The sequence below is a fragment of the Natator depressus genome, chromosome 3 (assembly GCF_965152275.1).
Source record: "Natator depressus isolate rNatDep1 chromosome 3, rNatDep2.hap1, whole genome shotgun sequence".
Classification (NCBI taxonomy): domain Eukaryota; kingdom Metazoa; phylum Chordata; order Testudines; family Cheloniidae; genus Natator; species Natator depressus.
In genome coordinates, this window is record NC_134236.1 from 140,757,402 (window position 1) to 140,771,884 (window position 14,483).

General features: G+C 42.7%; 1 protein-coding gene across 2 annotated transcripts in view; it reads right to left on the reverse strand.

Moving 5' to 3' along the window:
- PLD5 (phospholipase D family member 5) overlaps nt 1–14,483 on the reverse strand; it is a 267,265-nt gene that overhangs the window by 153,326 nt on the left and 99,456 nt on the right. For both annotated transcript variants that reach the window (XM_074948906.1, XM_074948907.1), the window contains exon 2: nt 9,698–9,834. In XM_074948906.1, the coding sequence (XP_074805007.1) occupies nt 9,698–9,834 (137 nt within the window). The remainder of the gene's footprint in view (nt 1–9,697; nt 9,835–14,483) is intronic.

Consider the following 14,483-nt stretch of genomic DNA (forward strand, 5'->3'; position numbering starts at 1 on the left):
AACCCAGAGTACTAGCCTTTTTTGTAGTTGCATCATATTGTTGCCTTGTTTAATTTGTCATCTGCTATAATCCTCAGGGTGTTTTCAGCAATATGACACCGAGCCAGTTATTCCCCATTTTGTATTTGATCTCTCCTTCCTAAATACTTTGTGCTTGTTTTTAATGCTTATGGCCCTGGCACCTGGAGTCAGGCAATTACATCAGATTCCACACTTTAATTTAAGGGGAGAAAAGAAATTTCCTAGTGCTCATAGCTGCAAAGAAAAGCTTGAAAATGTGACCCAGTGTAACTGAAGCAGAAATATCTGCAGACAGCCTGACAAAACACCTCTGAGAGGGGCTAACTGCCCCATGCATCTCAATGGAGTGTTAACTCCAAGACCCCCAGCAGAGGGATGTGTGTGTGGCAGGAAGATAAGGGTGCAGTGGGTCTAGCTCACCCAACCAAGCAGATACATATTCCAGGATTTATCCCATCACCCAAACGAGTCCCCCTGCCACCATTCTTGCTCTCCAGTGGAGAGGGGAACTCTGCTGCTGCTCGTGGGGTAGATTTGTCATCTTCTCACATTTGCGGTGCTTCCCAAACCACCCAAAAGCAGCTTCATCAGCAGATTGAAGGGGCCTAAGGCCACCATGAAGTCTGGTTAGTTGACATTCATCGACAACATGTGCCATTGACTGACAGATAACACACTCACAAACCCCTTGTGTGGAAGTTCAGAACCTGTTCAGCAGAGACCAAAGGTGACATGGCAGGTCAAATCCTGGTGGCTGAACCATCAGATCAGCAACAAGGAAACCATTCCAAACATCTTTAGCTGGCCACTCATCACGCCATAGGGTTGCTGCTGACAGATTCCGATCTGGCAGTTGAGACTGCAATGGGTGCCTCAATGTAAGTCGTGCTCTGGGGTGACTGAAAGTATCCGTGTACTGTGGGAGACCTGGATTAGCATATAGCTTTTCCATCTGTCTGGCTGTAGACACCCTGTGATGAATGTGTTGCTCAGAACTGGTAGCCAATGGAACAGGAGTGGGGTGGATGATGCCTGTGATGATGATCATGGTCAAGTTCAATTCAATATTGACCAATTTAGTGTGAGGTGAACGACACCACTCAGAATTCCGCTGAGGAACAGCACAGCACCAGGGCTGATGTGTGAAGTGTCTGTGCGCCAGCACGCCTGCACCCCTTGTCAAACCAGCTAATTTGTTGATTAAGTTATTCCGAGCCTGATTTTGGCAGCAGTCTTTTTGGGGGTAGATAAGGGGGCTCCATGACACTGCTTTTACTCCTTTGGGACGCCAGCTCCTTGGCACCGCACTCCAAGTGGTAAGTGAGCCAGTCACAGGAGGCACCATGTCATCATAAGCCTAAGGGCCTGGGATTGTCTTCATCCAGCTCTGCTTAGTTTAGGAGCACACTGCTCAAGGGGGAATGCCAGGAAGCATTCTGGGATTAGACATAGCCTAGCCCTACATTTAAACTCAGAGCTCATTATATGAGCAATAAACAAGACTAAATCTAAACTATGACACGTTCCTCTTTGATTCATTGCTCTGAGGGTGGAGAAGTGATTAAAAATAAATGGTGTCATTGGCAGATGGTGCCTGGAATCATAGGCAAAGAATAAGCCTTGGTTGAACAGTCAAAGAACCTAGGGGTAGAACAAAAATTCAAAGATTCTAATGGAAATTTTAACTGCAACTAATGTCATTTCCTTAGAGAACAATACTGAAGATTTATCTAGGAAGTTTAATCTGGACAAGTGGGTCACCGGCCACAAAGCAGGATAAAAAGACCCCCATAAACTGAACACATTGATCTACAAAGAGATAGGGACCTACTTTCTCAAGGTGACAAGATTTCCCCTGACCAGAGTCCACAAACGCAGAGCAGAGAATTGAACCAAATGCTGTTGTAACCCTTCGGCCAGGTGGAGTCAGCTGCAACAAGGGCTGGGTTCAATATCCAGGGGTCCCTCTTAATAATGCAACACAGAACTGGCTTGAGCCCCCACCCAGTAATCTGGGAAAATTAAACACCATCCCTGGGCACCTCTAAGGGGCAATACTTCCCCACTCGCATGCACCGAGTCTGTGCATAGCAGAGAAAAACTAAATAAAAAGGGGAAAGGAACCTGGCATTAATTTGGGAACAGACCACAACCACGATTTGAACACATCTGACCATGAGCAAAACTCCCACCTCAGCGTACATTGGGCAGTGTCCTTTGCCTCTGTTTCTTACCTTGCAGTGTGAAAGTCCAACAAACAAATGTACCCTTAACACACCACACTCCACTCTCAGCTGCTGTCCTTGGTCAGCGAAGACCCAGAGCTCACAGGTGCATTCACGTGAGTTCACCTCCCACCTGGCAGGGGGTGGGGGGGAAGGAACATTGAACAATGCCCCTGCTGCTGCTACTGCAATGGGCTCATGGTTGCTGCTGTTCACTCTGGGTTGCTGCATGCTGCCTCTGCTGCACTGGTATTCACTCTGCTGCTGTCATTTGTTGTGCCACCATTCACTCCACCATCCCGTTGTCTGCTCCATTGCCAACGGCCCTGTGCAATCACCACCTGCCTCCGCAAGTCGGTCTCTTGAAATTCCATCCCGCTCTCCGTGATTTCAGAAGCTAGTGGGGAAACCTCACTGCTAGTGCAGGCTGGGCTGTCTTTTCCACAGAAACACTGTCCCGTAGCAGGTCTAAGGCTTAACACTTAGACCTGCTTATCAGTGATTTCAGCTCTGGTGATCACTTAACAAAACAAAAGACTATCGAATAAGACTAATCAGCTCTGTCTTTAAACACTGGAGAGGAGCAGGTCAAATGGTGCCTAGGACTCAGGCAAAGCCCACACCACCAGACAGAAACACCTGCCCCCATCCTCTCTCCCTCCACTGGGATCTAGCATCTGAACCCCCTGATTAGCAAGTTCAGTTCAGTTGAGGATGAGCCCCCGCCATCAGTACAGGCTGAGTGCAGTTCTGTTGCCCTTTACTCACAGAATGAGGAAGCCAACATTTCATTACCCCTGTATTCAATACTAAAGTGATTTGTAACCCAAAATCAGCCAAAACTGATCACTTGGGCAACATAGCTCCATCTGCTCATACCTAGGCAGAGTAGGTGTAAATATAGTCTGGTCCTGAAGCATTTCCCCTGCAGCTCATCATTAGCTGCCAGGGGAGAGCTCATTCAAACCTTGCTCACACTCTTAAAAAAAAAAAAAAAAAAAAAAAAAGTCCCACGAAAACAACACAGAAATGTCCCTTTTGTCCCCAGCCAAGTGGGGTGTGCAGAATAATAAGAAAAACTTACACTTTGGAAAGCACTAAACCAGCACTTCATCTTAATTAGTTTTCTCTGAATTCATGAATCACTGTCTTCCTCAGAGTCCCGGCTGAACCTAGTGGTCTCCACCTGAGTTTATTAAGGCCCAGTCTTGCTCCCACAATTGAACCAATGATAGTCTTTTTATTGACATTAATGGCAGTTGGATCAGGCCTTGAGCCAGGCACCTTGGTAAACTTTTTTACTTTTATTTTCTCCTTTTTGAAAATGTTTTGCATAGGATTGGACTAGAAAAATGAAACCCTATACCCTGAATTTGGTTATACGGCTAGAGAAGACAGAGCAATGTACACTCTAAAGTTACAGGATTATCGTTAATATCAATAGGCATTCTGTTTTCATACATCTTCTTAAAAATAAAAAAAAACACAGCTGCTTACTGGTCGACACCTGCAAGGTTCTAAACCACCTCCACTGAAGTGCTGAGCATCTTCAATTCCCTGTCAATACAAGGGGGGCTTGAGATGCTGACCAGCTTGCAGGAGGCACCCAGCTCTTTACAGTATCCAAGCCATAGGACTCTTTTTGTTACTGGGGGAAAAATAATGATGATGGCAGGCCATAAGGGTAATCTTAAAAACAGGGAGTTTTACAACTCATCCCCCAAAATGGGAGAAGGCATTTTTATGCTGACTGGCTTACGTGTATGGTAAACAGAAATTTTGAGTTGCTCTATAACAGGCATGTTTTCAAAATCATGAAAACCCTGCTCTGTTTAGACAGTCTATTATTATGCCTGTCACATTTTGTATGTTAAAATTAAAACCAATAAATAAACCCCCCCCCAAACTTGTAGAACTCATGCAGTGCTAGAGAAAATCTCACTCCTCTCCCCGGATCATCACAATTTATCAGAGACACAACAGTTTTAAGACAAAGCCATGGAAGCAAGCACTACAGTCTGCTCACTTAATGTCATAAAACCTTGCTTTAGTTTATAGTAGAGAGGACATACATAAGAGGTTTATAAAAACAATAGAAAAAATAAGCCATAGACTTCTATTTATCTTCTCAGAATACAAGAACAAGAGAACAAATATAGTGTATTTAAAATATTTTATTTTAGCTGTGGAACTCACTGCCCCAGGATATTATTGAATCCTAAAACCTAGCAGCATCCCAACAAAGATTCAGTGCATCCACAGGTGCATTTGAAATGATACAAGGAATCTAAACGATATATAAATACTCATGCAGTGATGGTCCCATCAATTTTCAAAGCCAGTGTGGGAAATGGCAGGAGGCTATCCCATCCTTCCTAGACTATGTCTACACTGCCCTGCAGGTTGTACTACAGGGCTGTGAATGGCAGTGTACACCAGAGTGCTGCACTGTAACTCCCGCTTCTGGATGGTGTCAGTGTGAACTAAAAGGTACCTAGTTTGCATTAATGTAGTAATCTTCTTCAAACACAACACCATAGCAGAGTGGCTGTGGCAGCATGTGTGGTAATTCAGGTTAGTTCCCTGAGTACAAACCAGCCTGACCGCTTAGGTACGTACTTGTGTGTGTAGCCTGAGCCATTGCCCATGCCTCCGCAGCCATACTGCTATTTTTAGTGCACTCGCTCAAGCAGAGCTAGCACGTGTCTGTGTAGTAGCCGCTCTGGGCAGCATCCTTCCAGCTGCTATGCAGACATATCCTAAAAAGCACCACCCCGTGCACAAACACAAAGGCAAATTTCCTTCAAAACAAATAAACCCCAAACCCCCACACAAAGGTAGATTTCCAAAAATCACTTGCCTCCACCCATCACACACACAAGCGAGCTCTCAAAACAAACAAATCAAAAAATTAACCACCATACCCCTCCACCATGCCCTTAGAAACATGGGCAAAGGCTCCACATAGCTTATTTTCCACTCTATTTCTCTTCCACACTGCTTCCAAAGAGCTACTGAAGGGAGCAGTCAGCCACCTAAGCCAACTGCTGCTGCCATTCTAGAGGCTCTCCAGACAGACAGTGGAAATCTGGAGAGACAAAGTTGCCCCATGCCCTGCAGGAGCCCCAGCAGCCTCTGTCACCAGCACAGAGGAGAAGATGACTCATATTTAACAGATGATGCTGTAGGGACTGGATCAAGGTTTCTTGTGACACCTCAGTTTAGACAGCTGAGACACAAAGACCATTTTTTGCTATTATGATTTGCCTTTGTTTTTCCCCTGGATAATTCCACTGTAGAATTACCAGCCAGTTTCAGTAAGGCAGTAATGTCTTGGCTAACAGCACATCACAAACTAACCAAGATTTATTAATAATGGTTCTGACATTAAAGAGTACTATCTTCAAATTACAATAATCTAATTTTATAGATGCACTGCTTAATGGACCCACAGCAAGATAGGCAGAGTTCCCAGACTGCTAAGCATCTCCTCTTAACCAGCTGCATCTGTCAGTGCCTCTCAACAATATTCCTGTGTGTGTCTCTGGAGAAAAATTTGTAATAAAAAACAACACGCACACTACAACAAACTTTCTAACCTGATGTGACTGATTTTGTTAATGGACTTCTATTTTTCTACTCTCAAAGTGCAAATTCATGTTATTAATTTCAATAAAAATGATTTAAAATGACAACTATATCTGTTTTTCTAAGCAAGGCATCCTGAAAGTTCATAAGGAAACAAGTACATCTCATTGGGCCAAATCCTAGAAGTTCTGAAAGCCCACATCTTCCACTGCAGTCAACAGGCATCGCAGGTGCTCAGCACCTCTCCGGAACTGGTCCAACTGAATTGAAAATAATCATTTTAATTATAAAGAGTATATCTGCGCCAGTGTGAGAGTCAGTGGAAGAGATTGGAAAAGAATGTCTTACATCTGGTTTAATACAGTTATACCTATCAATTGAGTTCAGCTGCAGCCTGTTAACAGTTCTGATCTAAACTTTGAAGCCAACAGCAGGGCATTTCTGATGAACTCAGAATCAGCTGGTTTTACTGGTTTGCCAGAGCCCGAGTTTATTGATCCTCAGATCAGGGGGCATGGCCTATCTGTTCTTCAGGCATTAGCCCGAATATAGTTTTCCGTGCTCGTGTCTGTTGACTTCAGTGGGAGATACAGGCTCTCAGCATCTCTAGGATTTGGCCCAACAAGAAGTGCTCATTTTCTTAGAGCTTTCAGAATGCTGCACTTAGCAAAATGGATATACTTATTTTCGTAATTAACAGTGCCTGAAAAAGACTATTTTGGAGTTGGATGGAGATGGTATTTTCAATTTTTCCTCTTTATGATGCTGGTTGGTAATTAATTTTGGCAGTGTCTATTTTCTCTTAATTGTTATCAGGATGTTTGTATTTTTTAATTAACTGCTTTTTTAAAGATGCAAATGCATTCAGAGGCTTGGGAAATGGGCCATTTTAGAAGTATGGAAATTAAGGAACAATGAAATGACCTTCAGTGTTTTAAAAATTAAACATATTTTTTAAAATAACACACATTAAACCTTTTCCAATTACTAAACCAGCAGAATGAAACTGGCTTGCAGCCTGTAGCAATCTGACCCTATGTTGCTAGGGTCACGAATGACCTCACTTTCAGCAAGATCCCGGTCACCAGTGGGTGGCTCAAAGAATGCAAATAATATACTCATATATATTTCACATTTCGTTCAAAAATGCTTCTTTTATGACCTTTTAATATGCTGAGCAAAATCTGTTCTGTATTCCTATAAAAATACCAAATTAATAGCATACTGCATCACTCTCTTGACATATGTTTGTTACACAGACTCCCAACAAGAATGCAAAAAACAGTGAAGACTGAGACAATTTGTGCAAGGTACCCAATAAATGTCTTTGCACAATAAAAATGAAATGATTAACAGAAACCATGCCTGATGTTGAAGGAAGCATCCTATCTAGAGAATTTATATTCACAAATAGCCATTTTATGTAGGTTACATAGAAATGCTTTTTGCAGAAGAGATCTGAGACTCACAGATTAGTCTTCTTATTTATAAATGCTACAAAAAACATTTCTAAATGGGGCTGGTAATATCCTGATCCCTCTCGGTAGCTATAAAAAAGGAGACCACCACCAAGAAAACGAGGCAAAAATCTTTGTTTTCACTTTGCTGTTTTTTTGGAATAAGTAGTTTGGTTTTTTTTATATCCGAATTCTCTCAAGACAAATTATGCTAAAAATCTCAAAGTTGAAGATGACTTCCAAGAGAGACATAACTTTGAGATTTTAAACAAAACTTTGAGATTTTCATCTGAGCAACAGCAGCATGTCCCCTACACAATCTCTAGGATGCTTGAGCTATTTAAAAGACAAACCTGAGTCAAAGAACATACACAATCTTACACTGCACATTAATTCCATCTAGAAAAGGGAGCTCTGGATTTTTCACCAGTCTGCATCAGCACATCCTGCACATGTAAACTGCAGCTCCTGAATTTCAGCAAAAGTACTCAGACAGCTGAAATATAAAAATTCAATAATTCTTGCCTTACTTTTTCAAAGTGCTTACCCAACATAGTAATGATATGCCATGGAACAGCAACTGATCTTGCACCACATTAGTTAAGTCTACAATATGTTAAATACATAAGGGTGCCCAATTTCATCACATCCAGGAGGATAGGATCACAATCCATGTTAGCAGGTGGTCAGCACTTTAGATACTGTAGTGACAGATGCTATTAGAAATACCTTGGGCAAATTATACAGACAGCATCGGTGTGTTTTCTGGGCCAAGTATTAGCAGTTAGATCATGCAGTGAAAGACAAAGTCTGATTTCTATTTCATCACTGTAATTGCAGAGAAATCCCATTGACTTTAAACATATTAGGAGTTAATGGGTTTAAACTGAATTTACACCAGCAAAGATTAGAATCTGGTCCTCTGACCAGAAAGGAAGAGCGGGTGGTTATGTACCAATTAACACAGAATAGTACATAGATCAATATTATTCACAAAGAGAGATTAAGCACAAAGTACATTTTTAGCCCCATTTGTTTGCAATTACAGCTGTGAAAAAACAACCTGAATAATAATAATTCTGTTATTATTTATGTCATGGCAGTGACCAGTCTGTGCTAGCTATGTCCAGCTGGGTTTTGCCCCACAGATCTCACAACCCAAGACAGCAAAGAAAGGCAAATCTGGATATAAGGGGTAAAATATTCTGAGGTTGTATTTGCCTATTTTTAAAATACATATTAATTATCCGCTCTGGCTCTGTAGCTAGCCATTGTCAGTTGGCTAATTTCTATAGGCATCACGTGAGAAGTGGGTCTCGGAGGAGGGGTTTTGAAGAGGGGAAGGAAGTGTTCTTAAGACCCAAGAGGATGTTCCATGTGTAAGATGGGGTATGGAAAGAGGAGTGGAGACAGTTGTGGAAGAAGCAGATGATTATGACTTGAAAATACTGGCATCAGTCACCGTGGAGAGGCGCTGAGCAAGACAACTGAAGACAAGAGTGGATAAGTAGAGAGGGAACAGTTGTGAAGGGCCTTGATGGTGAGGACAAGAAGCATGAAATGGATGGGCTGAAAATGGGGAGCAAATGGAGGGCTCCAGACAGAGCCCTCTATCTAATCTAATCACCAGGGTTGAACAGAATTTGCAACTGGGCTGCACTTCAACAGAACTCTGAGTGAGATCAGAAGACATCACAGCCACCACCCCCTCAACCACTCTTGTTCTCATTATATGAGTCAGTTATGCTTGGAGTGTGTCACAAAGAACCATCTCATTTGCCCTCCCCAAAATCCTAAGCACAGTGGTGTGGGTGTAATGAACAGTAATTGGTTACACTGAAGGTAACAGCGCTGCAAAAATGTTGTCAGTCTTGCTCAATAGCGTCCAGGGGAGAGGGATATACAGATCTATCAGCTGTGTGAACCACCTCAGTCCTATTCTCTGAACTTTCACAGGTATGGGCTCAGGTTGGCCAATGCACTGACTCTCAAAGCCAAGAGTCACATCTTCACAGCATAAAATTTAGCTTCCAGAAGAGTCTCCAAGAGAAGCAACATTAAAATGGTTACAGTCAGTGCAGACTGGTGCACTGAAGAATTATGAGAAACTGACAATAGTGTCAGTGGCCAAACTGCAAAGTGCCAATGATGATGACCAAAGAGAATAATCTATTTCAGAACAACATTATGGCTCTCTCATATTCATTCTGCCTGTGTATGAGGGGGAAAGAGAAAGCTTCAGGATTCTTATTCTGCTTTATTTTGCCAGAGTTAACAAACCAACTGTAATGTCATAGAATAAAGAGCATAGCATGCTGGGAATGTATTTTTTATTAAGCATCGTTATATAAACACATTGATGTCCTCGCCCGCCCCAAAAGAGAAGTTTTGTTTGTTACCTCTTACCGACAGTTATTTTGACAATTCTTTTCTGAGAGTCCATCCTCATCTTCTCCCATTATATCCACTGCTGAAAATATCAGTGCAACCAGAATCGCAAAGCAGCACACCAGTGCAAAGATCACAATGCATTTTTGCTGGGACTGAAAGAGATTAAGAAGATTAAAAAATATATTTATATAATATATATATAAAGTTTCATGGAGTGGGCATCATTTTAGTCAATGAACAGAGATTCTAACACTTTTCAATAGGATCTAAAACCATTTTGAATATATTCCTGACATAACTCGCAACATGAAACACATTTTGGGATGAAAATATTCTTTCAAAACCATCCTTTAGTATCATCTTCAAGTTTACATTAAATGTAGCAGTTATTGTTAAATAATTCATATCACAAACAACATTAGAATTATAGAACTAGTTTTCATTTATACCATGATTAAATGTATTATCCAATAAAATAGCCATTCCTGCATTAATTACTTTTTTCTGATTAGGCACCATAGATATGACATATTTGACAGTTTGGCATTGCAAAAGTCTTGAGAGCTTTTGTTTGTTTACTTGAAAACAAACATGTCATCACAAGAAGGCTGAAGAGCTAAATGGCATTTCCTATTTCTGTATGTGGTAGTTGACATGAAAATTAGCGCAGTCAATTAATTGCAGTTAACTCAAGTGATTAACTCAAAGCAAATTAACTGGATTTAAAAATGTAATTGTGATTAATCGTAGTTTTAATTGCACAGTTAAACAATAATAGAATGCCAACTGAAATGTATTATAAATATTTTTGGATGTTTTTCTACATTTTCAAATATATTCATTTAAAATTACAACAGAATACAAAGTGCACAGTGCTCACTTTATATTATTATTTTTATTACAAATTTTTGCACTGTAAAAAAGATAAAGAAATCATATTTTTTTCAAATCACCTCATACAAATATTGTAGTGCAATCTCTTTACCGTGAAATACAACTTACAAATGTAGGATTTTTTTTTTTACATAACTGCACTCAAAAACAAAACAATGTAAAACTTTAGAGCCTACAAGCCCATTCAGTCCTACTTCTTCTTCAGCCAATTGCTCAGACAAACAGGTTTGTTTACATTTACAGGCGATAATGCTGCCTGCTTCTTATTTACAATGTCACCTGAAAGTGAGAACAGGCATTCACATGGCATTTTTGTAGCTAGCATTGCAAAGTATTTACATGCCAGATATGCTACACATTTGTATGCCTGTTCATGCTTTGGCCACCATTCCAGAGGACCTGCTTCCATGCCGATGACACTCGTTAAAAAAATAAAACGTCAATTAAATTTGTGACTGAACTCCTTGGGGGAGAATTGTATGTCTCCTACTCTGTGGTTTTACCCACTGTCTGCCATATATTTCGTGTTATGGCAGTCTCAGATGACAACCCAGCATATGTTGTTCGATTTAAAAACACTGTCACTACATATTTGACAAAAAGCAAAGAAGATACCAATGTGAGAATTCTAAAGATAGCTACAGGACTTGACCTAGGGTTCAAGAATTTGAAGTGCCTTCCAAAATCTGAGAGGGATGAGGTGTGAAACATGCTGTCAGAAGTCTTAAAAAAGCAACACTTCAACGCAGGAGGGTGAACAGATGTGCCCTTTTTAAAGGGACAGTCCCATATTTAAGCCCTCCTGCAGGTGTCCCGACTTTTTCTTAAAAATCGGCAAAGTGTCCCATATTTTCTGTCTCCCCTCCCCATCAGTACTGGCAGGTCCCTGCTGCTGGCTGGATCCCTGCTCACCAGCCGCCCGCCCACCAGAGGTGCGTTGGGGAGCGGTCTAGTGGCCGATGATGGGGATGGGTATGAAAGGCTGGTGGCAGGGCGAAGATGCAGCATGCGGGGCAAGCCATTCCCCCTGCTGGTCCATCAATGCAGACCCTGCTGCACAGTGGCTCTTGGGGGGAGGGATAGCTCAGTGGTTTGAGCTTTGCTCTGCTAAACCCAGGGTTGTGAGTTCAATCCTTGAGGGGGCCATTTCAGGATTTGGGGCAAAAATTGGGGATTGGTCCTGCTTTGAGCAGGGGGTTGGACTAGATGACCAAATTGGACCTGAGGTCCCTTCCAACCTTGATAGTCTATGATCCCTGGCCAGCAGGGCCATGCTCCCCCATCCCATTTCCAGCTGGTGCTGGCAGCACGCTGCAGTGGATGGTGAGTGCAGCCAGGCAGCAGCCAGTTGTGTGTCATTTTTGCTACCCACCCATTGGCCCTTTATGTACCCCCCCTTCTCACTCCTCTCCCTGCTTTGCCCCTTCACCCCCCTCAGCCCCGCTGCTCCTCCATATCCTCCCCGGCAGGGCGTGTCTCGCTCCCAGCGCTGTGCGGAGAACCAGCCCCTGGTCGGAGCATTCAGGTCACCAACAGCCTGGCCAGCAGGCTCCTTCCTTCCCCCACTACCTCTGGCTGGGCCGGTGCCCAGGAAAGCCCAAGACCCTCTGGCGTGGGGTGCTGACCAGGAGGAGCCAAGCCCTGCATGTGCCAAAGCCCCACACAGCGCTGGCATGGGGAAGCCTCTCTGCCCCTCTGCGAAGCTCTGGAGTGCCGGGGAGCTGGGAAGTGATTTTCAGCCTGTTCATGCCCCAAACCTCCAGGCTCCACAGCCCCAGGGCAAGGGCTTAGCACCCTCTTCACCTGACCCCCCACCACCCTGGGTCCTGCCCCCAGGGCGTGCAGGGCTGCTTCGTTCCCTAGGCAGACTCCTCTGCTGAGCCATCTCTCTGGCCCAGTTCGCTGAAGCCCCTGCAGTCAGGTTCCCTGGGCCCTGGTACACAATGCATCCTTAGGGCTTAACCCTTTCCTGCCCGCACTGTAGCCGGGGGACAGGAGGAGGCTGGGTTATGTCCATGGCCAGCAGCAGCCTGGAGGTATTAGCTGCCTTTCGACACTGTGCGGGCAGGAAGGAACAAGCTGCTTCCAGCCACACGGGGAAGAGGGGAGAAGAGATGAGCTCTGCAAAGACACAGGCCCGGTCACTCCTTCCCCTCAACAATCTAGTGTGAACCCTGGCATAAATCTGGGGTGGGGGGGGGCATGTGACCCTGCGTGCCTCCCATGTGTTACCTCTGGAAGATGTGGTGCCAGGTACCAGGAAAGGCGCGTCCATCTCGGGGCCCAGCCCAGCATGAAGGGTGGAAAGCACTGGGCAGGGAGGGTCAAGTAGGTCAGTCACCCCCTCGCCCCCCCCCCCCCGTGACAGAAGTGGGGGGGTGGGTGGGGAAGAGAGAGAGAGTGTGTGTGAGACTTCTCCCCATATGTGTGTGTGGGGGTAGGGGTGTGTGTGTCACCCCTCCCCATGTGAACCCTAAAGCCTTAAAGATAAAAAGGTAAATAAAAAGAATCCAACTACACAATATTTCTTTTAAACAGGGACTCAGTCAACTTGATGTTAATTTGAATATTTATACTGCATAATTATGATGGATTGCCTTTGAACTCATTTGAAGAACAGTAATTTTACCAGGTGTCCCGTATTCAGCATAGGAAAATATGGTCACCCTACAATGCAGAAACTATGGAACCTGAACCACCAAAAAAGAAAATCAACCTTCTGTTGGTGGCATCTGACTCAGACGATGAAAATGAATGTGGATCAGTTCGCTCTGCTTTGGATCATTATCGAGCAGAACCTGTCATCAGCATGGACACGTCTCCTGGAATGGTGGTCAAATCATGAAGGGATATATGACTCTTTAGCGCATCTGGCACATAAATATCTTGTGATGTCGGCTACAACAGTGCCATGCGAATGCCTGTTCTCACTTTCTGGTGACATTGTAAACAAGAAGTGGGCAGCATTATCTCCCTTAAATGTAAACAGACTTGTTTGTCTTAGTGATTAGCTGAACAAGAAGTAGGACTGAGTGTACTTGTAGGTTCTAAAGTTTTACACTGTTTTGTTTTTGAGTGCAGTTATGTTAAAAAAAATTCTACATTTGTAAGTTGCATTTCATGATAAAGAGATTGCACTACAGTAGTTGTATGAGGTGAACTGAAAAATACTATTTCTTTTATCTTTTTTACAGTGCAAATATTTGTAATAAAAATAATAATATAAAGTGAGCCCTGTACACTTGGTATTCTGTGTTCTAATTTAAATGAATATATTTGAAAATGTAGAGAACATCCAAAAATATTTAAATAAATGGTATTCTATTATTGTTTAACAGTGATTAATCATGATTACTTTTTAATCTCGCGATTAATTTTTTTAATAGTTTGACAGCCCTAATTAAAATGTTGAAACGTATTTCCTTAAGCTTAGAGTAAAAAATACTGTCGTGGTAACTCAGATACGACTGTCCAGTAACTATGGGTAAATGTGAACTTTTTAAAGGTTACCTATGAACATGTGCTTTACACATATTAATGAAGTGTGTTAATTATCTTATTTGCACAAATGAATTGTGCAGGTATGTGCGATATGTGGCTATCACTACCCTTAAAGCTTCACCATGTGAAGAACTGCACAACATACACAGAGAAAGAAAACAAAACTAAACTGCTGCTGCCAGTTACTGATTTCATTAATATTCAATTATTACCCTTGTAACTGTAATTTCTTGCCTAGAAAATACCCAAACCAGAGATTATTATATCAAGCAGTCTTGAAGAGTATGAATCTCATATTTACAACTGAACAAGCAGTGGCACAAGTCTAAAAATAGTACATACTCTCTGCACAGTCACTCATCAGGGAGAGGGATAGCTCAGTGGTTTGAGCATTGCCCTGCTAAAC